The 25,436-nt window shown below is 44.7% G+C and overlaps 1 protein-coding gene across 4 annotated transcripts in view; it reads right to left on the bottom strand.

The window, feature by feature from the left end:
* The window catches only part of ARHGAP40 (Rho GTPase activating protein 40), an 88,154-nt gene that overhangs the window by 21,687 nt on the left and 41,031 nt on the right, over window positions 1-25,436 (bottom strand). For all 4 annotated transcript variants that reach the window (XM_072996964.2, XM_072996965.2, XM_020798451.3 and 1 more), the window contains exons 2-3: window positions 6,451-6,650; window positions 170-390 (exon numbers count right to left, since the gene is read on the bottom strand). In XM_072996964.2, coding sequence (XP_072853065.1) covers window positions 170-390; window positions 6,451-6,634 — 405 coding nt within the window. In that variant the 5' untranslated portion in view covers window positions 6,635-6,650. The remainder of the gene's footprint in view (window positions 1-169; window positions 391-6,450; window positions 6,651-25,436) is intronic.

Below are 25,436 nucleotides of genomic sequence, written 5' to 3'. Positions count from 1 at the left end.
CAAAAGCAGCCTCCCTGGACTAAGAGCCACTGTTCCACACAATTCATGATCATAAAATTTCAGACAGAGAGTGAGAGAGAAAGTTTATCTCCACACCCTTTTTTTAGTTCAGGGATCACATCCAGAAAGGAGCATGGGGGGAGGCTGCTATAAAAATGAAGGGACATACTCCGGAGTTAACCACACCAAAAATGTCTCTGACATCCCGGACGGGCTGCTTGTTCTTCTTCCTCCGAGAGCGGGTGTACGTGTCCAGCCGCCGCTGCACTGCTGCAGCCTGGGTCTTTGTCAAAGTGGAAAGCAGGACAATGTTGCCATTCTCCTCGGCGCCGTCCCCAATCAAGTCAGAGAGTCCGGCATCTTGCAGCCACTCTGCTTCAGCTTCACCTTCTGAGGGGCCACAATGGAAGAAAAAGAAAAGCAAGAGTTAAAAGACTACCAAGTTACCACTTTTGCAGAGCACATTATATGAAGCTGCTTTCTCTCTCTAGGAACCAGTGATCAGAAGACACACAACACATTGTGCAAGAAAACTGTAATCCCTCAAAAAGTAGTCACAACACTAGTTAGGGTAAGGAAACAAGACACGAAGAGCAAAATAATAGGAAAGCAGGTGGGGAATGTGCCAGATGTTGTAGTTCTGGGATAAACCTTAAAATATATTGGCCTGAGGATTTAACTGCAAAAGAGTCTGGAGGAGAGCAGAGACAACACATATTATAGCACTTAAGAGGCTATGACATAAACTGAAAGTAGATATGAAGAAATCCCACCCATGCCCACCCCTTGTCTCCTAAGACTAGAACTCAGATTTATCCTCTTAAGCTGAGTAAGATTCACATGAGAAAAAAAAAGCACACAGCATATTGTTGAAGGGTGGAATTCGCAAGAAGTGCTAATGGCTAGCAGGACATGGCAAGTTCATGGAGGATATGGAAGTCAACAGCTACTAGTCACCACGAGCTCGTACATGGAACAGTTAAGGGCATTTAACAGTTTCAAGTCATATCTTTGAATACTGGTTGTTAGGAAGCAAAAGCAAGAAAGTGTATTTTATGTTTGTTCACAAGTGACAACAGCAACAGAATGTTGGCCTTGACTAGCCCTTGGTTTGTTACAGCAAAACTATTATATGTAAATAATCCATTGCCAATCCAAACGGCACCTTTATCAGAAACTCACCTTGATCTACCAGCCATGGTGATGGATGGTGATGATAATGATGTTGACCTGCAAACATGCCCTGGACGTAGTTCCTCAAATGCCCTCAGCACCTCAAGTGGGAGGCTACTGATTTAGAACTGCATATACAGAGAACTACCCATTATCATGGGATGACTATATCCCATTGAGATAGAAAAACAAGGTGTGAGGTTAAAGTCCTTTAGTTTAATTTCTTTTTCTTTACACAAATCGGTCATCTTCCTCAGATCTCCTGGTGCCTCTTCACACCGAGTCCTATTTACTACTGTACTGAGAAAACCATACCCACACTTTTCCATATGTAACAAGATACATTGATAAAGGCAACTGGACTGGGCTATTTGCAGTGCCATCTGATGATCCAAATAACAATCAGGTATATACTACAGTATCTTCTACAACAGTGATACTGACAAACTTACATTATGCTCTCTCACCCTCCTCCTTCCTCACCCCACAAAACACAGGCCAGAAAAACAATATAATTTTTTTCCTGTTACACTGTTGCTTTATTTTGATATGAATTAGCCACAAATATTAAAAGAAATTCCAGGCAAGCACATGACTTCCCCTTTCCTCTTAGAACAGGAAAAGTAATCGTCTCCCCTCAGAGTTTTCATTTCCTCTCTCTTTATGTCTAGCTTGACATACCACAGAGGAAAGAAGGAATCACAAATAGAGATGGGGGCAGATATAAAAACGGATTGGTTTTTCTGACGAATATAGCCGATTCGTTAAATATCCGTCGATCCGTATTTGTGGGTTCCAGAGGTGCCCCACGAATATGAAGGGACGAATATTTACACTGTTTTTATTCGTGCTTTGTATTAAAAAACAAAAACAAAAAAAAAGCCTGCTGGCCGCTGATCAGCTGATCAATGCCAGAAAGGTAGCCACCACCCCACATAGCCACCCAATACCACAGCCTACCCACTACCCCCTTCCTTTCTCTACCTTAGCCCTACCCCACCCCCATCCCCACCAACAGCCCCTTGCCTTAATCGAAGCTGCCAAGGTTTCTTGGCTTAGTCTGAGTGACAGCAAGTCAAAAGGGAGACTGGCTGCCCTTTGCGAAGATGGCCGCTGTGGCTTCATTTAGGATAGGGAAGCTGCAGCTGCCAGCTTTGCAAAAGACATCCTAGATTCCCTTAGCCTGCCTTAAGGGAATCCAGGCTGTCTTTTGCAAAGATGGCAGCTGCAGCTTCCCTACCCTAAATGAAGCCACAGCCAGCGTGATGGAGACCTCGGCAACAGCTCTTAAGGTAAGGTGGTGTCGGTGGGAGTGGGGTGGGGTCTAATGCAGGGAAAGGAAGGGGTTGGGTGGTGGCTGCCTATCGGCTTCCAATCAGGTGATCAGTGGCCGGTAGGGCTTCTGGGCCATGTGGTAAACTTTCCTGGGAGGGACCCAATTTGTGGGTGAATAACTTGGATGTCCGATATCCAATCTTCAACAAAGTTGGCAGGCATGTTGGAGAAAGACATATGAAGCTCCATTGTGATTCTGGAGTCTCTAAGTACCTGGGTAGCTTTTCTGGAGGGTCCTTTTGTGCGTATATAACTCAGGTGTCTGTGATCCAATGTTCACCAACCTTTCAAGAGTTGTAGAAAACCATTTGATGAAACGTCCCTTCAAATTTGGTGTGTCTAGATGGTTGGGGTCCAGTTTTATAGCCATTTTAAGTAAAGATGGATCGACTTGTCGATTCGTAGAAAAATATTCATATATTTGTATCCGTTGATCCATTAACCTTGATGGATCAAAATGGATCACCATTTTTTTTAATTTGTCCCCATCTCTAATCACAAAACATGACTTCTACTGAAGAAGGGGTAGGAAGGTGCACAGTTGTTGAATTAGAGACTACAGCAGCTTAATATGTCTTTATAAAAGCATATTTTTGGAAACAAGAGAAACTATACTAGAAATCTATGCTTTCTCTACCTAAGCATAATTTGCATATAGGTATAAAATTCAGAAGCATATACCGCATATCACGGAAGTGAGTACACCTCCTCACATTTCATAAATATTTTAGTACAGTGTTGCCTCGACTTACTGGTTGTCCTACTTACAATGTACGACCAGCTCTGGCCGCAGGCTAAGGGCATCTGGGACAGTTGCCCGGAGGGTGGGGCCGGGGCGAGCAGCTGGAGCGCCCCGACCAGGCTCAGCCTCCTGGCGCTGGGACACTGCCACCGCCGCAACTCGGGGCGACAAGGGGACTGGACCCGATTCCTCCATGTAGGGAGGCAAAGGCTCCGGGCAGGGACATCTCTCCCAAGTGCGCCATGGAAGGTGAGCGAAGCTCAGGAGGAAGCCGTCCGGCAAAGCAGCCAAGAGGGAAGGCCAGCTTGGGGAAACACTGGGGCGCCTGAGCACTCCCTGGGGCGTCGGCAGCAGAGGCTTCCGAGGGCTCGCCATACTGACCTCAATGGGGCTGACGGGGGTGGAGGAGAGTAGCTGCAGGTATTCTGGAGGAGCCCTTCGGGCAGCAGCGGCACCCAGCTGTGTGGTTTTCCTTTGGCACCACCTCCCGCTCAAGCACTGGCACTGGTGGCCGGCCATTCCGTGTCTAGTCGCGCTGGCCACGTGACCATGGAAACGGTCTTCAGACAAACACTAGCTCTATGGGTTGGACATGAGCACCACCCCCTAGAGTCGGACACAACTGGACAAACTGTCAAAGGAAACCTTTACCGTTACCTAGCCATTTTCCCTCCCTGGTGTCATGAGACCCACTAGTGTCACAAGTCTCAGGTGTGAAGGGGGAGCAGGTGTTATCGCTCTCACTCTCTCAGAGTAGTCACTAGAAGTTCGACATGGCACCTCATGGTAATGAACTATATGAGGATCTGAAAAAATGAATTGTTGCTCTACATAAAGATGGCCTAGGCTGTAAGAAGATTGCCAAAACCCTGAAACTGAGCAGCAGCACGGTGGCCAAGACCAGACAGCAGTTGAATAGGACAGGTTCCACTCAGAACAGGCCTTGCCATGGTTGACCAAAGAAGTTGAGTGCCCGTGCTCAGCGTCCTATCCAGAGGTTGGCTTTGGGAAATAGATGTATGAGTGCTGCCAGCATTGCTGCAGAAGTTGAAGAGGAAGGGGGATCAGCCTGTCAGTGCTCAGACCATAAGCCGTACACTGCATCAAATTAGTCTGTCATCCCAGAAGGAAGCTTCTTTTAAAGATAAGAGAGTAGACTTCGGTCTAGATAGGCGGGGAATGAATGAATGAATGAATGAATGAATGAATGAATGAATGAATGAATGAATGAATGAATGAATGAATGAATGAAGCACAAGAAAGCCCGTATACAGTTTGCTGCAGACAAGCAGACTAAGCACATGGATTTCTGGAACCATATCCTGTGGTCCGATGAGACCAAGATAAATTATTTGGTTCAGATGGTGTCAAGTGTGTGTGGCAGCAAACAGGTGAGGAGTACAAAGACAAGTGTGTTGTGCCTACAGTCAAGCATGGTGGTGGGAATGTCATAGTCTGCAGCTGCATGAGTGCTGCCGGCACTAGGGAGCTACAGTTCATTGAGGGAACCATGAATGCCAACATGTACTGTGTCATACTGAAGCAGAGCATGATCCCCTCCCTTTGGAGACTGGGCTGCAGGGCAGTATTCCAACAAGATAATGGCCCCAAACACACCTCCAAAACAACCACTGCCTTGCCAAAGAAGCTGAGGGTAAAGGTGATGAACTGGCCAAGAATGTGTCCAGACCTAAACCCAGTGAGCATCTGTGGGGCATCCTGAAACAGAAGATGGATGAGCGGAAGAGGACTCCAATGGCAACCTGTGAAGCTCTGGTGAACTCTATGCCCAAGAGGATTAAGGCAGTGCTGGAAAATAATGGTGACCACACAAAATATTGACACTTTGTGCCCAATTTGGACATTGTCACTTAGGGGTTACTCACTTTTGGTGCCAGCTATTTAGACATTAATGGCTGTGTGTTGCGTTATTTTGAGGGGACAGAACATTTACACAGTTATACAAGCTGTATACTCCCTGCTTTACATTGTGACACAGGTAAATGCAGGCAAGGTACTTGTACACCACCAACCGCCAACAAGTTTGCTGATTTTTTTTCTTCTGGCATTAATCAGTGGTATTTCATAGAGTAAAAAAACTAGAATAGGTTTTTGGTGGTAACAACAAGAACAAGAACAAGAACAAGAACAAGAACAAGAACAAGAACAAGAACATCAACATCAACATCAACATCAACATCAACATCAACATCAACATCAACAACAACAACAACAACAACAACAACAACAACAATAATAATAATAATAATAATAATAATAATAATAATAATAATAATAATAATAATAATAATAATAATAATAATAATAATAATAATAATAATATCTTTGTTAATCTCCGGTGGAACCTATTTATTCAACCGAGTGGGTAGTCCAGTAGAGTAACACCCTGAGATGTCATGGAATTGTTTAACCAGTGTCTATCCTGAGGTGGTCTCTTCCCTCTTAGCTGAAGTATCTGTATTTGTAATGGACAATAGTGGCATGACCAGAACATTCCCTGCCAGCTTGACAGAACAGAACAGAGCTTGAACATAACGGTTGAAATCATGTCACACAATCAGGAAAAGGTGTGTACCTTTTGGAAATGAACTGCCATATGTTCAGCAATTTCTGTAGATGTTACTTGTTTCACTCCAATTTTCATATGGTATAGTGGATAGAGTGACAGACTAGGAGTCGGTAGACTTAGGTTTGACTCCCTGTTCAGCCAAGGAAACTGAAGAGGGCCTGGAACTGGTAAAACAATTCTTTTTCATTTAACTTGGAAGCCTTATTATAGTCACTGGAAGTCAGTTCCAACTTAATGACGTGTAACATACGTACACAGTGTGATGTTAAACATCTTACAGTATTAGTAACATATGCCAAGACGCACAACATTACATGCACAACAGTTAAGGAGAGGCTGCATAGGGAGAGTGCCATGTGAGGGAGAATGCCTTAAGGCTTAATGTTTTGTCTCACCATATTTTCAGGCTGACTCAATTCACCACTGCCCTGTGCTACTTGTCTCAGGAGAAACGTTACTAAGTGGATTTTTGCTCCCAGGAGAAGTAGCAAACATAAGAAGATCAGGATCTGCCCTAATGCACCACCTCAGACAATCCTAATTACCCAATACCAGCAAAAATGATTCTTAGTTCCTCCCAACCCCAGTGAGCTCTTAGACACATTTTTACCTTCTGGGGGTTTAGTGTCCATCAAGTTGCACTCCTCTGGCTCAGATTCAGTACTCTGCTTGATGCTCTCCACTTCTAGCCAAAAAGTATCCATTGAGAAATTGCTGGAGGAGTTTGCCCTGGAATGGCAGCACTCTGATCGCTGAGGGAACTCCAAGGAGCTCTTCCGAGGATAGTGGCTCATTTTGCACAGGCAGTTTCTGGTGCCAAGAAAGAGGGAAAGGAGACAAAGTTTATTTATTTATTTATTTATTTATTTATTTATTTATTTATTTATTTATTTATTTATTTATTTATTTATTTATTTATTTATTTATTTATTTATTTAACTTATGTGCCACCCACTCTACCCAAAGGTCTCTGGGCAGCTTACAACAATTATAATACAATTAAAATACAACAAAAAGATAAAACAGTTAAAATACAATTAAAATAGATACTCTAAAAATTGCCATCAGGACCCATAGTTGATATTATTTCAATTAAAAGCCTTCTGGAACAGGAAGGTTTTGAGCCGGCGCTGAAATGTCATCAGCGTCGGCGCCAGACAAATCTCAGTCGGGAGGGCATTCCATAGTCTGGGGGTAGTTGCCGAAAAGGCCCTTTGTCTACAAGCCATCCCTCTTACCTCCTTGAGGGACAGCTCCTTCAAAAGGCCCCCCTGGCTAGATCTTAACTGCTGGGTAGGCTCATACGGAAGGAGGCGGTCCTTCAGGTATCCAACAATACCAAGCTGACATGTACTAACTCCACCATGACCTAACTTGAAAAGAAACACCCTTCAAAGCAGGGAAACCAACCATCAAGGCAAACCCACAACAGTAAGATCTGAAACCTATGACAATCTTCACAGCATTAGGAAAACCATGGCAATCAAACCTTCGTCCTTTAAAATTTAAAAAAGTGTGAGAGAAAAGGGTACCAAGAATGCAGTGTAGCCAGTGCAGTTCTTTCGAAAAGACAAATATGTTCTTCTCTCTTTCACATTTCTAGAGACAATTAACACCACATTTACAAATGGGACTATTTGCAAGTGTCAGAGGAAGCTTTCACTTCACTAATACTGTATGAAGAGAGCTTCTCTTTGTTGACAGCATTACAAACATCCAGCAAAGTGTCTTTCAAGTGGCTCTGAAAAACAACTAGAAGCCATAAACTCATTGAGTGATAATGGGCAGTCATTTCTGTTCCCAACTTGACCTACCCTCAGAGGGTCGCTGGGAGGATGAAGAGGAAGGAAAGTCACAATTACTGCTTCAAGCTTATTGGATGAAGGGTGGGATACAAATGTAAACCCATCACCACTGCTGGACCACATTCTGTGTGCTTTACGAAACTGAATATCCACATCCAGGGTAGAGACAACACGTGGACTGCTTGTATTCACCCCCATTCCAAAAACAATAACTTTTTAAAAGATATATGACGTGGCATCCTTCATGTCATGTAGGACATCTTGATTTTAGAATAAGTAAACATATTCTTTGGGAGAGAAAACAGTAGTAAACAGTATGTCCTAAATGTTACTCGTCCAACTTGCCACATAAAGTGTTTAAAGGCCAATAACAGGCATTTTAAACATGGTAGCACTGAACACGATATATACAGTGGTACCTCAACTTACAAACGTCCCTCCTTACGACCGTTTCTAGTTACAACCAGCTCTGGTTGCAAAATTTTTGCTTCTACTTGTGACTGGAACTTCCACTTGCGAACAGAAAAAGGCAGGGGGGAAAGGCAGGAAATTTAAATTGCTAACTGTAGATGGCGACGAGGCTGCTTCTTTGTAGCTCTTTAGCCCCAGCAGTTAGAGTGTGTGTGTCGGAGGAAGCTTGGGATTGCCTCCTTCTGCTTCTGAGTGAGCCTGTGTTTGCAGGGAGGCTTTGGGCTGCCTGGCAAGGTAAGGTGCTGTTTACTGCTTTTTAAAAACTGTTCTGGGTGTTTTTGCAGCGTGGTTTTCAGCTGGGGGGGTATGTTTCTGTGTTGTGATGGGTCTTGGGGGGTTGTTTGTTTTTTGAGTTCCCCTAATTTCTGATGGGTCTTGGGGGGTTTGTTTGGTTTTTGGTTTTTTCCCTCCATTTCCGTTGGGTCTTGGGGGGTTTATTTGCTTTGGGGGGGGTTCCCCATTTCTGATGAGTCTTGGGGGTTTTGTTTGTTGGTGTTTTCCCCCGTTTCCGATGGGTCTTGGGGGTTTGGTTGCTTTGGGGGTTCCTCATTTCTGATGGGTCTTGCATGCTTCCCTTGCTTTTTCCTTTGCATTTCTGACCTGCCCCCTTTGTTCTCTGTGCATTTCTGATCTGCTCTGTTTGTTTTCTGTGCATTTCCAATAGGTCTTGCATGCTTGATTTCTTTTCTCCCCCCCCCCCCCCCGCCTCAGCCGGAAGGGATTAATTGCATTTCGATGCATTCCTATGGGAAATGGTGCTTCAACTTACTACCATTTTGAGTTACGTCCATCTTCTGGAACAGATTATGGTCGTAAGTTGAGACACCATTGTAAAGCATTCAGGAGAGTATTTGTTTTAACTGAAGCAATTGGCAGCTTGTGATGGGAACAGAGTGCTCCTCTTAACATTTTAGGTAAAGGCACACACCGCTTGCTCCATGAATTGCTCCTGGTAAAAGCTTCTGAGCTTGTTCCAGGTTCACCTAAATCAGTATTCCCTACATTGACTGGCAGATGTGTCCTGCATCTTTGCCAACAGCTGCTATCTTATCAATTCCACCAGAGGTGCCAAATATTGAACCAGGGACCTTCTTCATGAAAAACATCTTTTGCACTACTGAGTACTACTATGGTCCCTTACCTGAAACAACTCATATGTTTCTAATGCTAACAAAATTCAAAACTATGTCAATGAAAACAAGCCTGTCTGTTACACAAGTATTTACAGTGGTGCCTCGCTTAATGGGCGCCCCGTTTAACGACGAATCCGCATAGCGACTATTTTTTTGCAATTGTTTTTGTGATTGCATTGCGATGTTTTTAATGGGAAATATTGCTTTGCGATGATCGGTAAGCTGTTTTGCTGATCGGTGGTTCCAAAATGGCCTCCGGTTTAAAGTACAGTGGTGCCTCGCTAGACAATGATAATCTGTTCCGCTGAAATCACTGTTTAGCGAAATCATTGTCTAGCGAAAAGCATTTCCCCATTGGAGTGCATTGAAACCTGTTTAATGCGTTCCAATGGGGAAGAATCGTCGTTGTCTAACGAAGATCGGCCATAGGAAAACTGCTTTGCAAACCGCCGATCAGCTGTTTAAATCACTGTCTTGCGAAGCTTAGGTCCCGAAAAAACCTGTTTTGCGAGCGCGGAGGAAGCTGTCAAAATCGTCGTCTAGCGAAAATCGTTTTGCGAAGCAGGGACCAAACATTGTCCAGCGAAATTCCCCCGTAGGAATCGCTGTTTTGCGAATCACAAAAAGTCAATGTCTAGTGAAAAAACTGTCATGTAACAGTCTAGCGAGGCACCACTGTAAATGTTTTGAAACTTTAAATTGTAAATCACTTTGCAAGAACTTTCTGGGCTGAAAGGTAGGGTTGAAATAACAGTATAAATGAATAATGGTCTCCTGAACAAAAGAAAAATTGAACATGTGTCATAGCAGCAGTTTCTTCTTTAAATAAGAATTGAGTACACTTTCTGGAGGCAAGATCTGACAAGTACTTTAAAATAAGCAACATCTGGAAGTATTGGGAGTCTTCAAAGCTTACGTTACTGAGTTTTAAACTTTTTCCCTTTGAAGGCAGTATGGAAGGAACACTGACTGACCCCTGTGGATAGCAGCAATTCAGATGCATATCAGATTGCAGCAGATGAAGGAAGATGTAATAGAACAGTAGGGAGAAGGTTCAAGAGAAGCTGAATATTTTTTCCAGAAGCATCATAACTGTTAAAAAGCTGAAATGCCTATTTTACAGTGGACCAAATCTTACAACAAATTAACAGGTCGCACTTCTTTTATTTCTCTCCACAAATCACACGAAAATGATAGTATTACAGAGGCATTTTTCCTATAACAAAAGTGTGATGTCAACAGGGATGTATAATAGTAATCGTGCACTGTCATTTCTGAGTTATGATAACCCTTTTCAGGGTTTTCCAGGTAGAGAATACTCAAGAAGTAGTTTACCAGTCCCTTCTTCTGGGGGTACCCTGGGATTGTGCTGCTTGTCCTAGGTCACACAAACTGGCTCTACTCCCAGGAGGCAGAGTGGGGAATCGAACTCCCAACATCTGGCTCCTCAGACATACATCTAAACCACTGAGCTATCCAGCCAGCTTAAGGATCTGTAGCCATTTTATTCAATTGCACAAAAGCACATCAAGTGTTGTGTTGCTCTCACATTGGTCACAAGCACTCCTGTAATGCTTGTAAAGCTGTCTCATCCATGTCAATAAAATATGCCTCAATTGAGAAATGAAACATGGACCTGTATTCTTCATATCCCTAGAAGTCAAATATACATTTAGAAACTTGGGCCATAGTGCTTCCTATATCATCTGCACCATCTAGAGCTGCCCTGGATTTTATTACAGTACTTCAGTTGAACCAATTCTTTCTCTCTGTGTGTTTCAAAGCCCCAATTTTGCTCAACCTGCTCTGTAGCAAGCTGGAGGCACTCTAGTCATCTAACAATGTAGTCTTCTCCATAACATATTTTTCCATGTATAAGATCCCCTCATATATAAGATGCCCCTCCTTTCTAACCCAAAATTTCTTTCTTTGCAAGAAAATGGAGGGGAAAGCAGCTTTTCAAAACAACAAAAATCACAGGAATCGCTTTCCCCCTCCACCTTTGTTGTAAAAAGTGGAGGGGAAAAGCAGCTTTCTGCAAAGAAAATGGAGGAGGAAAGCAGGAATAGCTTTCCCCCTCCACTTTCTTGCAAGGAAAGTGGAAGGGGAAAGCAGGGATCAAAATGCTTTGATCCCTCCCCTCCTCCTTCTGTGAATAAAACGATCCTCAATTTTATCTCTAATAATTTTAGGGGAAAGTGTTATTTTATACACAGAAAAACACGATACAGTGGTGCCTCGCTTAGCAACATTAATCCGTTCTGGAAAAAACATCACTAAGCGATTTTTAAAAGCCCATAGAAATGCATTAAAACTTGTTTAATGCATTCATATGGGCTTTAAAACTAACCTTATGCGAAGATCCTCCATTGCAGCGGCCATTTTCGGTGCCTCTGAAGCGAGACTACACAGCAGGTGGCCATTTTGTTTTCCGGTGGCCAATTTGAAACCACCGATCAGCTGGCGAAAAATGGGGGCTTTGCAGTGATCGCTCTGGCGATGGCCAAAACCCCATCGCTAAGCGATTTCATCGCTCAACAGAGCGATCGCTAAGCGAGGCACCACTTTATTTATTTATTCAGAGGTAATTCCAACTATACTTATGAAGTTTATTCTCCTGTAACTGTGCACAAGATTGCAGCTGAAAGAGTTCCATCACATACTTAAAACTGAAGTTTGAAACCATCCAGTGCTGTGTGTGGTTTAAATCTTTACCACATGGAACAAACCAAACAAACAAGAAACCCACAGTCACATACAAATGAAAAAACATCTTATATGCCTTTTGCAAACAGCTGTTCTGTATAAGTAAGGTTGATACAGAACTGGTTGTTCCAAGCCAAACATACAGTGGAATCTCGACCTACGAACGTCCCCACCTATGGACTTTTCGACTTGCAGACTGCTCTGGCCACAAAATTTCACTTCGACTTGCAGCCGGAGCTTTCACTTACTAAAAGAAAAAGGCAGGGGAGAAATTCAAATTGCTAACCGTTGGTAGGTGAAGAGGCTGCTTAGCTCTTTCACCCCAATGGTTAGGGAAAGGTAGGCTCAGACTCCTGGACTTTCCCCACCACTGCTGCTGGGAGCCGAGTAGCGCTGGGCAATCCTAGCTATGCTCAGACTCCTGGACTTCCCCCGCCGCTGCTCCTGGGAGCCAAGCTGCGCCGGGCGATCCTGGCTAGGCTCAGACTCCTGGACTTCCCCCGCCGCCAACGCTGTCCAAGTGGATCGGCTCCCAGCAGCAGCTAGGGAAGTCCAGTAGTCTGAGCATGGCCGGAATCGCCCAGTGCAGCTCGGCTCCCAGGAGCAGCAGTGGTGGCAGCGGCAGACCCCTGGGAGGCTTCGGACCGGTACGGTGCTGCTTTTTATTCTTTTTAAAAATGTCTGGTCGGGTTTGGGAGGGTAGGTTTGGGCTGGGGGGTATATTTGTGCTTTTTTTAAAGGGTTGTTTTTTTGTTTTTGTTTTTTGTTTGTTTGTTTTTGCAGCCCCAGCGTGGGACTTGCTGTACTGTATTTTCATTTCAGGGGCAGTATTTTTCTTCTTCGAATGGTTACGGATTAATCGGTTTTCAATGCACTCCTATGGGAAATGGAGCCTCGACGTGCGGACTTTTTGACCTGCTGCCACCGTTCCCATATGGATGAAGTCTGTAGGTCGAGATTCCACTGTACTCAACACAAGGATCAGCCACACCCCTAAAGGACTGTATTTCTGCTTGGCATTTTCCAATGTTTTTTCCACATGGCGGATGAACTCTGATAGACTTCCAATTCAGCAGTTGCGTTAATGAAGAGTATTGCCTCCTATTGTTCTTAACTACTTCACAAAGCTGGCTGGCTTGCCACAAGTAGAAGCCAGGAAAAATGTCAGCCATTTTATTTTGAGTTTATTTAGAATAAAAAAGAAATGATGGAGGATCTTAATAGTTTCGTCAAAACATATCTGAATGCAGTTATATCCAGAGTACTGTGAAGGTCAGTGCACTGGGTACAATTGTAGAGGTCCAGATTCAAATCCAGAGACGAAGACTAAACATGAAGTGGACTGATTCAGCAAAGTAAATCATCACCTTTAGTTTGGAAGACCTCACCAGGGCTCTTAATTGCAGGACCTTTGGGATCCAATTGGCTGCAATCCTGTTGCTTAGCACAGTAAGTGACACTAGAGTAGGCCCACTGAATGAGAACAGACTTGAAGAGTTAACACTTCCATAAATTCAATTGATTTAAATGGGCCTATTCTAGCTGCAACTTACTTCAGCATAGTAAGCCACAACTAGAAAAGGCCCATTTGCATCAAAGAACTTACGGAGGAGCTGATTCAGAAAATTTCCTCTGATTCAATGGGCCTACTCTACTGTGACTTACTACACTAAGCAACAGAATTTCAGTCAAAGATTTATAGGGTCAGTGTGAGTCAGAAAGAATTTGATGGTACATAACAACAACAAGAAGGTTCAAATACCCATCAAACATCTGTGGGTGACCTTGGGCCAGTCACCAGCTCTCAACATACTCTATCTCAGGGGTCCCCAACCCCCGGTCCGTGGCCTGGTGCCAGTCTGTGGGCTGCCTTGAACTGGGCCATGGAGAGGGATCACCCCCAACCCCACCTGCCCACATAGGGGGGATGTCGGGCTTGCTGGTGAGCGTGTTCAGCTTGTTACCTCAATCTCTGCACCCCCTTCCACCTTGATCAAAGAGATCTGGTGGCGGCGGTCAAGAGCCTGGACTCCTCGCCTTCCCTGCAACCAGCAGCGGCTCAGCTCCTCACGGCTGGGGGCCATGCAGTGTGGCAGGGACCAGCAGCTGCAGCCTGGAGCACTCGGGGTGGGGTGGCTCGAGTGCACCCGGTGGAGGCCAGCTTGGCTGGTCTGCAGCACCCACTGGCGCTCCAGGGCCACCACCTCGATGGCATACTCGGCCAACAGGGCACAGAAGCCCTCGTCCCAGAAGGCCTGCATCAGGCACTCTGCCTGTCAGCTTGCGGTCCTCCAGGCTCGAGCAGGCCGCCATGGTGAAGCTGCCTCCCCTCCACTCAAGGCCGGGCTCGCCCAAGAGGTGGGTGTGTCACGCATGAGTGCAAGGGGCATGTCGCGCATGTGCACAAGCTCGGCACGCCCCTCCGCAAGTGCGACACGGCCACCCGTGAACGCTGGGGGTGCCCCCACCCCCAACCGGTCCGCGCAGGGAGCCAGCACCCCCCAACCGGGCCGCAGTCCGAAAAAGGTTGGGAAACACTGCTCTATCTCACATGGTTGTTGCGATTTAAAAAGATGGGAGTATCATGCATTCTGCCTCAAACAGAAGAAAGGTAGAATGTAAAGAAATATAAATAAATGTACTCATCTCTTAAAGGAAAGCTTATCATAAAACCACAATCTAGGGTGATTCCTGCAACTAACTGATAAGCCCTGAAAATTAATGTTGGCTGCTGCAATGGATTTCCAGTACTTGTCATTTAAGTTGAGTGAATTAACCTCTTCTGCCTAGGTTAAAATGCATTGCTTTTCCAATCCTGCAAATCCGGTCTAAGAATCAGAGACTCAGTGTATATGCCACAACTAGTTAAAAATCTGCTGGATGGAAAAGCCTTGGCTCGCAAGAATGTCAAAGGAAACTAGAAAGCAGCTTCAAGAAATGTAGCAGCACTTCTGCTAACCTTCAAGTGCTCTCTTAAGGCCAAATAATGAGCTAACAGAGAGAAGATGAATGAAGGGGATTTTTGAAAAACAAACAAAGGGAAGTTAATGCAATGAGGAACTAAGTCCCTCTTTAATTTGCTTCCAAGTTTTTGCCCGAAGCATTTTCATTCCAATAATGGATTGTACTAGGCAATTACTTAAACCTGGAGTTGATCAACTGATACAAGGTCTCCCCTGCAGTGCAGGAACTTTGTGTGGCCTGAGTAAACAAAGGAGTTGGGATAGCAGCCAGATCTGACTAGCAGAAAACTGTTCCAGAATCAAGGGAACTAGCCGGACCAAGAGCACAATCATCATCCCTAAACAGCCATCAACATTCTGAAGAGGAAGGGCAGGGGGAGAAAAATCTCTGTCACAGAACATTACACACATTGTATGATTTCCCTACTCCCTCAACTTTCTTCGCCTGGCACAAGAGCAACTTCCTCCAATCAGTTCTAATCCAGTGGTTCTCAAAAAGGCTTGACAACCCACCAAAGACATCAGCTATTTACTATTTACAACCTTCAAACACATTTACTTTGCAATAACTTCAACTGGCCTCCATTAACATCTTACTTGTGTATGGTTTTGTGCTGTATATTGGGGAGTGGAGCTAGGGAACTCTGGCTTTACAGACCTAAAACAAAATGTTCTCCATAACTTGAGTAGATTCATTAAATCAGAAGTACTTACCTAAGTCCCAGTCACCTGACCCTTCAGCAATTAAGTCAGTGAGTCCACTCTAGTTGAGATTAGTGATTTGATTTAAACCAGTATGTCTTCAGACAGATGTAGTGACACAGATTTAGTTCACAACCCCAGATTTCAAGTCAGTCCGAGCTTGGACAAACTGAAGGCACATCCACTAGTGAATGTTATTTCCACCCTCTCCACCACTACAAAATCTAACCAGATGGATGTCAGGTTTGGAAACTCCCAAAGCTGCTATGAACAGATATAACAATATGACTGGAATGGGAGCAGAATGGTCCTATAAATCTGAGTATCTCTTGGCTCCCTACTTTAGCATTCCAGTCCCCTAGAATGAGAAGAACATCTTTCTTTGGTGTCAGTTCTAGAAGGTGTTGTAAATCTTCATAGAATTGTTCAATTTCAGTCTCCTCAGCAATGCTGGTTGGTGCATAAACTTATTTTATTTATTTATTTATTTATTTTATTTCTATCCCGCCTATCTGGACATATTAGCCCACTCTAGGCGGCTTACAATAAAAGAAACAATATAATTTTAAAACATTGCACCTAGACTAAGATAGAAATCAAAGAAAGATATAAGAAAGGAAAAATCGTCAGGAGTTTTCTGTTGGGAAAGCCTGCCTATACATCAATGTTTTTAGTTGTTTCTTAAAAATGTCCAGCGAGGGAGCCGCGCGAATCTCAGGAGGTAAGTTGTTCCAGAGACGAGGAGCCACCGCCGAGAAGGCCCGATTTCTGGTCTTCTCCTTCCGGGCCTCTCTCGGCGTTAGGCTCCTCAGCCTCACCTCCTGGCTCGCACAAGTGACACGGGTAGATCTTGGTGGGAGAAGGCGTTCCACCAAGTATCGAGGTCCTAAACCGTTTAGGGCTTTATAGGTAAGCATCAACACTTTGAAGTCGATGCGGAATCGGATGGGCAGCCAATGCAGTGCGGCCAGGGTAGGCGAGATATGTTGGAATCTTCTCACTCCACTAAGTAATCTGGCCGCAGCATTCTGCACCACCTGTAGTTTCCGCAGCAACCTCAAAGGTAGCCCCACATAGAGCACATTACAGTGGTCTAATCTTGAGATTACGAGCGCATGCACCAAGGTAGTAAGCGCCCCCACATCAAGGTAGGGTCGCAGCTGGGCTATCCGCCTAAGATGGAAAAAAGCGGTACGGACCACAGACGCCACCTGAGATTCCATAGTGAGCGCCGGGTCCAGATGGATCCCCAAGCTGCGGACCCCATCCCTGGCGGGCAGAGTCACAGCCCCAAAAGTGAGGGAGTTTCCCAAGTCCCCAACTGTGGGAGCGCCCACCCTTAGTACCTCCGTCTTGTCCGGGTTCAGCCTCAGCCCGTTCTCCTGCATCCATTCCAATACGGTCCCCAGGCAACGCTGAAGGGACAGAACGGCATCTCCTGCAGTTGGAAAAAAGGAGATGTAGAGCTGCGTGTCATCCGCATATTGATGGCACATCGCTCCACACCCCCTGATGACCCGCCCCAGCGGCCTCATATAGATGTTAAACAGCATTGGGGAGATGATCGACCCCTGTGGGACCCCACAATTGAGGCTCCATGGGGCCGAGACATTCTCCCCAAGCTGTACTCTCTGGGGGCGGTCCTCCAAGAAGGAACGGAGCCAGGCGAAAGCCTGGCCACCTATTCCCAACTCGGTGAGCCTCCCCAGGAGGATACCGTGGTCAATGGTATCAAAGGCTGCTGAGATATCGAGGAGGACCAGCAGAGACATTTTGTCCCTGTCGGCCTCCCTCAATAGGTCATCACACAGGGCGACCAATGCCGTTTCTGTTCCGTGGCGCGGCCTGAAGCCCGACTGGAATGGATCCAGGGCATCTGTTTCATCCAGGAACGCCTGAAGCTGATCGGCCACCACCCTCTCGACTACCTTGCTTAAGAAAGAAACATTGGCGACGGGCCTATAATTGCCAATTTCGTCCGCCGCCTAACTAGGTTTCTTTCTAATGGGCCTAATGAGTGTTTCCTTGAGGGCAGAGGGAAATCTGCCCTCAAGGAAAGACCGATTAATTATTACAGTAGCCCATTCCGTTGTTGAAGGCCTGGCTGCTTTGATTAGCCAGGCCGGGCAAGGATCCAAGGAGGAGGTGGTGGCACGACAGCGGTCAAGCGTCCTGGCGACAGTATCGGATGAAACAGGCTGAAAGGTATCAAAAATCACCGGACAAGACGGAGCGCTGGACATCTCAACTCGACTCACTGTATTCAAAAAAGGAGCGAGGTCCCGGCGGATGGCCTCCACTTTCGATTTTAAAAATGCTGCAAATTGGTCCGGTGTAAACCTAGGGGGAGGCCTATCACCTGGGCCAATTCCGGATAGGTCGCGTACTATACGGAATAATTCCGCCTGCTGGTTAGACGCCTCGCTTATCCGGTTAGCGAGGTAAGTTCGACTGGCAGCCTTTACCTTAGCCTGGTAAAGGTTGGTAGCGACCTTAACAGCTATACGATTGAAACCCGTTGGGTCCTTTCTCCATTTGCGCTCTAGCTGTCTCCTGACCCGCTTCGACGCCCGGAGATCCTGGTTAAACCAGGGCGCCGGGCGATCTCTGCGGCGGAGAGGGCGTTTAGGCGCGATAGTGTCTACGGCACTAGCCGCGGCGGTGAACCAGCCGTTAACCAGTGCCTCGACAGGAGCGCCAGCCAGGTCAGCCGTAACTCCTCTCATGGCATCCTGGAATCCAATCGGATCCAGTAGCCTTCGAGGGCGGACCATGACAATAGGTCCCTGCTCCCTGCGAGGGGGGAGAGCCATCTTGGTGATACATTTTATTAGGTGGATTATTGTGATGTTGAATGGTCTGCCTTGGATTCGTATTGACATCATTCTATCATTTTTGAGATTGTATCCCATTACAGCTTATCCCACTCTTTTGTTGACTATGAGGGCTACTCCATTCTTTCTACAGGATTCTTGCCCACAGTAGTAGATATGATAATCATCTGAGTTGAATTCACCCATTCCTGGTCATTTTAGTTCACTGATGCCCAGGATGTCAATGTTTATTCTTGCCATCTCCTGTTTGACCACCTCCAGCTTCCCAAGGTTCATAGATCTTACATTCCAGGTTCCTATGCAGTATTTTTCTTTACAGCATTGGACTTTCCTTTCACTTCCAGGCACGTCCACAGCTGAGCGTCCTTTCGGCTTTGGCCCAACCACTTCATTAGCTCTGGAGCTACTTGTACTTGTCCTCCACTCTTCCTCAGTAGCATGTTGGACGCCTCCCGACCTGAGGGGCCCATCTTCCAGCGTCATATCTTTTAGCCTTTTGTTTCTGATCATGGGGCGGAAGAACTTTGGATAGAGGCTCGTAACATTGTCCAGGAGGCAGCAACGAAAACCATCCCAAAGAAAAGGAAATGCAAGAAAGCAAAGTGGCTGTCCAACGAGGCCTTAGAAATAGCAGAGAGGAGAAGGGAAACAAAATGCAAGGGAGATAGGGAAAGTTACAGAAAATTGAATGCAGACTTCCAAAGAATAGCAAGGAGAGACAAGAGGGCCTTCTTAAATGAACAATGCAAAGAAATAGAGGAAAATAACAGAAAAGGAAAGACCAGAGATCTGTTTAGGAAAATTGGAGATATTAGAGGAACATTTTTGGCAAAGATGAACATGATAAAAGACAAAAATGGGAGGGACCTAACAGAAGCTGAAGACGTCAAGAAGAGGTGGCAAGAATACACAGAGGAATTATATCAGAAAGATTTGGATATTCCATACAACCCAGACAATGTAGTTGCTGACCTTGAGCCAGACATCCTGGAGACCAAAGTCAAGTGGGCCTTAGAAAGCCTGGCTAACAACAAGGCCAGTGGAGGTGATGGCATTCCAGTTGAACTATTTAAAATCTTGAAAGATGATGCTGTTAAGGTGCTACATTCAATATGCCAGCAAGTTTGGAAAACTCAACAGTGGCCAGAGGATTGGAAAAGATCAGTCTACATCCCAGTCCCAAAGAAAGGCAGTGCCAAAGAATGCTCCAACTACTGTACAATTGCACTCATCTCACACGCCAGCAAGGTTATGCTCAAAATCCTGCAAGGTAGGCTTCAGCAGTATGTGGACTGAGAACTCCCAGAAGTACAAGATGGATTCCGAAGAGGCAGAGGAACTCGAGACCAAATTGCTAACTTGCGCTGGATTATGGAGAAAGCCAGAGAGTTCCAGAAAAATATCTACTTCTGCTTCATTGACTATGCAAAAGCCTTTGACTGTGTGGACCACAGCAAACTATGGCAAGTTCTTAAAGAAATGGGAGTGCCTGACCACTTTATCTGTCTCCTGAGAAATCTATATGTGGGACCGGAAGCAACAGTTAGAACTGGTCATGGAACAACTGATTGGTTCAAAATTGGGAAAGGAGTATGACAAGGCTGTATATTGTCCCCCAGCTTATTTAACTTATATGCAGAATACATCATGCGGAAGGCTGGACTGGAAGAAACCCAAGCCGGAATTAAGATTGCCGGAAGAAATATCAACAACCTCCAATATGCAGATGATACCACTCTGATGGCAGAAAGCGAGGAGGAATTAAAGAACCTTGTAATGAGAGTGAAAGAGGAGAGTGCAAAAAACGGTCTGAAACTCAACATCAAAAAAACTAAGATCATGGCCACTGGTCCCATCACCTCCTGGGAAATAGAAGGGGAAGATATGGAGTCAGTGTCAAATTTTATCTTCCTGGGCTCCATGATCACTGCAGATGGAGACAGCAGCCCTGAAATTAAAAGACGCCTTCTTCTTGGGAGGAAAGCGATGACAAATCTTGACAGCATCTTGAAAAGCAGAGACATCACCTTGCCAACTAAAGTACACATAGTCAAAGCTATGGTTTTTCCTGTCGTGATGTATGGAAGTGAGAGCTGGACCATAAAGAAAGCAGACCGCCTAAGAATTGATGCCTTTGAATTGTGGTGCTGGAGGAGACTCTTGAGAATCCCCTGGACTGCAAGGAGAACACACCTATCAGTTCTAAAGGAAATCAACCCTGAGTGCTCACTGGAAGGACAGATTCTGAAGCTGAGGCTCCAGTACTTTGGCCATCTCATGAGAAGAAAAGAGTCCTTGGAAAAAACCTTGATGTTAGGAAGGTGTGACGGCAAGAGGAGAAGGGGACGACCGAGGATGAGATGGCTGGACAGTGTCTGCGAAGCAACCAACATGAATTTGACACAACTCTGGGAGGCAGTAGAAGACAGGAGGGCCTGGCGTGCTCTGGTCCATGGGGTCACGAAGAGTCGGACACGACTAAACACACACACACACACATGAGGCCTAACAGATGGTGCAGATAACAAGCTGATCCCATCTCAGACCAAAGCCGAGTGAAGTTGGGGCAAGGCAGTCCACAGTTAGCAAGAGCAGGTCCAGCTGCCTCAGCTGGGAAGCTAAATTGATTTAGAAGCCTGTAGTAGGGCTGAGGAAGTATCATCCGATCATGCCAATCCATTGGTTTCAGAAGGTCTTCTTTGCAACAGACACTATTCTCCCTGTACTTCTTCCATTGCCTACAGCTGGACAGTGACTCAGACAGGTTGGATCTCTGCCTGACACATACCTATTCTCGGATGTTGGGGACAGCTAGACTCCTTATGCCTATGTGTATTTAACATAGCATCAAACTCTTTCTATGCTTCTTTGTGAAAATAACATTGGATACCTGTGCCCTAGAACCGAAAAGTACAAACAAAGTTTAAGTAACTGCCAATAACAAGGAAGAAAATGCAGTTAGTAATTTACCATCCTGTTTTACATTCCTTCACCCTGAACATTTAAAATATTTTTAAGTAGAACAGCACACCCTTATCTTAGTAGCATCTCACTTTAAACAATGATATTTTAAGTACTGATGAACTGCCTTCATAGATGCCAAACATTGCTGAATCTCTTTTGAGACAACAGCTGGAATGCTTCCTCTATTGCTATTTCTTTGATTGCCTTACATGCAACTCTTTCCATTAGGAAAAACTAATCAGCAACATAGCACCACAACGCCATCGTATTCAATAAATGATATATGACTGGTTGGGATCATATAGTGAATAAATAGTTTTTTAAATCATTCTTCATAGTATTATATCAGAACCCAAGTATGATCTGAAATAAAATAGTTATGCACTCTCAAGTCAGGACTGACTTACAGCAACCCTGGTGGGGCTTTCAGGGTAAGGGAGATATTTAAGGAATGATTTTACCAGTTCCACAGCCCCAATGAGATTCCATGGCTGAGGGGGGATTTGAACCCTGGTCTCCAGAGTCGTAGCCCATCATTCTACCCACAACACCACAGTGGGTACCCCTCTGAAATAAAATATTGCAGTATACAGTGGTGCCTCGCTAGACAGTTACCCCACATGACAGTTTTTTCGCTAGACATTGGCTTTTTGCGATCGCTATAGCGATTCGCAAAACAGTGATTCCTATGGGAGAATTTCGCTGGACAATGTTTGGTCCCTACTTCGCAAACCGATTTTCGCTAGATGACGATTTTGACAGCTCCTTCCGTGCTCGGAAAAAGGTGTTTTCGGGAACCTCTGACATTTTTCAATCTCAGCAAGAACAAGATTTATATTCCTCTTTCCTATTAGGTTTTGTTGTTGTTGTTGTTCATGCTCTTGCATGCAAATTATTGACACTCATTTTGCCTTCATTTGTGTTATTACAAAAAGCCAGTGAAGACTGGCTCCTTCGCTATTTATTTTTATACTAATCTTCCATCAAATCACACATTGTGTGCAGCAGTTCTTGTTCGTTCTGATACTGAATTTTAGTCCCACAACAACCTTGCACGGTAGCTGTGTTTGAAAGGTGGACATCCAACATATATTGTTGAATAAGTATTTGAATTCCAGTCTTAAGTCCAGTGCTGTCCACTATGCCAGAGTGGTTCTGTATAATGTAATCTCAGGTCGTACCCAGCATGCCAATGTAGATCTCAGCAGTATTCTACCATTGCCAATTAATGTTAATGTGAATGGAAACTATTAGCATAAAGACATGTAAAAATTAGGCAACAACTGGGGAGATGGAGTAATAATGCCATAGGGTAGTTCTCACCACTCCCAGATGTCTTCTCCCTACATAGAACAGGGTGGCTGTTGTCTCTACACGTACAGAAAACACTGTTTCTCAATATGTGACTGCCATAAATTAGGTAACAAGAGGGCACCCAGCTACCGAGTATGGAAAGCAAGCTGGAATCAAAATGGTAACAAGAAAAAAACTTACATATTCCCAAACACTACAGGTTTATGCAGTTCCAGACCAAGCCATTAAGTCTAAAGACCTCTGTAAGAGATAGCCCTGACAGGTTATTTAACTGTCAGACTTGTTTAATGCTGTTCTACTAATAAAGAGTTAGACTACTCTTACTGCAGATTAAGGTATTGACAGCTTCCCCCAGAAGTCACTTCTGATCTTTTACAGTCTTCTTTAATATGTCTGAATTGGATAGTGACTGAACTTCATCCTTTACTTACTGTAATACTAATTAATTAACTATGATGGGGTAATGCAGAGACAATCTGATTCCCAGAGAGGTTACACATCCACCAGCACTGGACAAGCAGTATGACTCACAATCAGAGTTTGTGAGAAGTATCATTAGAAACATAGGAAGTGCACCGACTCAACTTGTGTGTGTTATCTGCCATCAAGTTAGAACCGACTTACAGTGACCCTAATAGGGCTTTCAAGGTAAATGAAATATTTTAAAAGTGGTTTTACAAGTTCCACACCCCCAGTGAGCTTCCATGGCTGAATGGGGGATTTAAATACTGTCATCTAGAATCCTAGTCTGTCACTCTATCCAGTACACCAGTGATCCCCAACCTTTTCCAGACCGTGGACCGGTTGGGGGGATGGGTCCACGTTCCGGGGGTACCCGCCCACTCGTGGGTGGGTGTGACGTGCTCACGAGGAGGCGTGGTGCATGCATGTGTGGGTAAGTGGAGACATGCTTGCAGGTGGCGCACTCATGCAGGCGGGCAGGCCATGAATGCATGTGGGTGTGGGGGAGTGCATGCGGGGGGGCAGGAGATCTCTCTTGGTGGCCTAGTCCTGTGAAGGCCACGGACTGTCAGCAAGCCGCAGACTGACGGCTGGGGACCCCTGCAGTACACCACACTGGAAATCAGCTCATTTTACCCAGAAGCAAATGGAACTTTTACTTAGGGTCCTTTCAGACAGACAGTTCTCAGTAGTCTTAATCAAAACACTACTGGCCAGAATCCTAATTATATTAATGTAAGTGCAATACTGTACATTAATGAACCACCACCAATTAAAGAATTGTCACATGCCAACTTACATAGTGAGTATAAGCAAGGCATACAAGTAGTGACATGTTAACTAACAGCAATTTGTTGCTGCCATTTATACCACTACTTATGCCAGCATACCCAGCCAACAGGATTCTGTCCATAGTATGCCTATTGCACCTTTCCCTGCAAAAAATAAATTACTTGGGGGGGGGGGAAGGTTGGTACAGCAACGGGAAACTACAGGAGGATTAGAAATTGAAGGAGTCATTTGGAGGAAAACTTATGTCAATGAGACAGAGTAATAACACAATAAAAGTATAATCTTGAAGTTCCTTACATATTACTATGTTTTGGAAAGTGCCCTCACCCATAACTGCAAAATGTAATATACAGTGACTGCTGTTCAGTCAAAGTTTTGTTAGCAGAATCAACCTCCCTGTTGCTACAGCTGTCAAGCTTTGGGTTAATCAATGGTTTTCATTCTTAATTTAGAAAAATGTCTTAGGGCAACTTTATAGAATTCTGTAAAAAGGAAAACAAATGTTAGCACTTGTCTGGAAACATGGCAGCTCTAACTGGAGAACTGAAATTACTCAACTATGGCACCGGGAACTATGGCTTCACTGAATTTTGGTGAGACACTGTGTCTATGTCAATGCTTCTAAACCTTGAGTCCCCAGATGTTTGTGGATTACAACTCCCAGAAACCCTGGCCAGTACAGAAAGTGGTGAAGGTTTCTGAGAGCTGAAGTCCAAAAACATCTGGGGTCCCAAGGTTGGGAACCACTGTTCTACACCAAAGTCCCCTTTTACCCTATGCCTGCTGGTGGGCTGGGGGAGGGTACAAGCTTTGTTTTGTGAATGCAGTATGCTGTTTTGACACCATGGATGCACTTCACTACATTTGATCATTGGCCAACATGGAACCAGCACAATCTGCTGCCAACTTTCCACAGTTTCTCCTTTTTCTGCCAAGATCATGATGAAGCACCACAAAAGAAAACCAAGAATCCAGGATCTCAGAATCTGAAATGTTTTGAACAGGAAACTTCATTGTTTCTGACCCACCACCACAACTTCAAGAAGATCACAACGGGAGCTCTTTCTAAAGGAGGTCTTCCTTGTCCCCAGTACTTCACATATTCAGGAGTGTAAATTTAGCTTTGCAATGCATTATTATATGTAGTCTACATTCCAATTTGGAAGCAATATTAATACATGCTTAACATGCTTTTCTTACAGATGGTATTATGTAAATGATATAAATACTCTGTTCTTGTTGTTTATAGTTTTAGTTTCCATGATACCTTTTAGACTGCTTTTGCTCCACTATTTTATCCATACACCAATGATAATATAATTTAATGCAATTTAGGGAGCTTCCGTTATAACTTCACCTTTAAGAGACATGTGGATTTCCAGTCATGAACAACAAAGAATCAGTCTCTTTACTTTCTTTTTAAACAAGATATTGAATCACTTATTGCTCT

This window comes from Pogona vitticeps, chromosome 4 (genome assembly GCF_051106095.1).
Source record: "Pogona vitticeps strain Pit_001003342236 chromosome 4, PviZW2.1, whole genome shotgun sequence".
NCBI classification, from domain to species: domain Eukaryota; kingdom Metazoa; phylum Chordata; class Lepidosauria; order Squamata; family Agamidae; genus Pogona; species Pogona vitticeps.
Note: the sequence above shows the minus strand (reverse complement) of the source record. Positions and strands in the feature narration are given on the sequence as shown.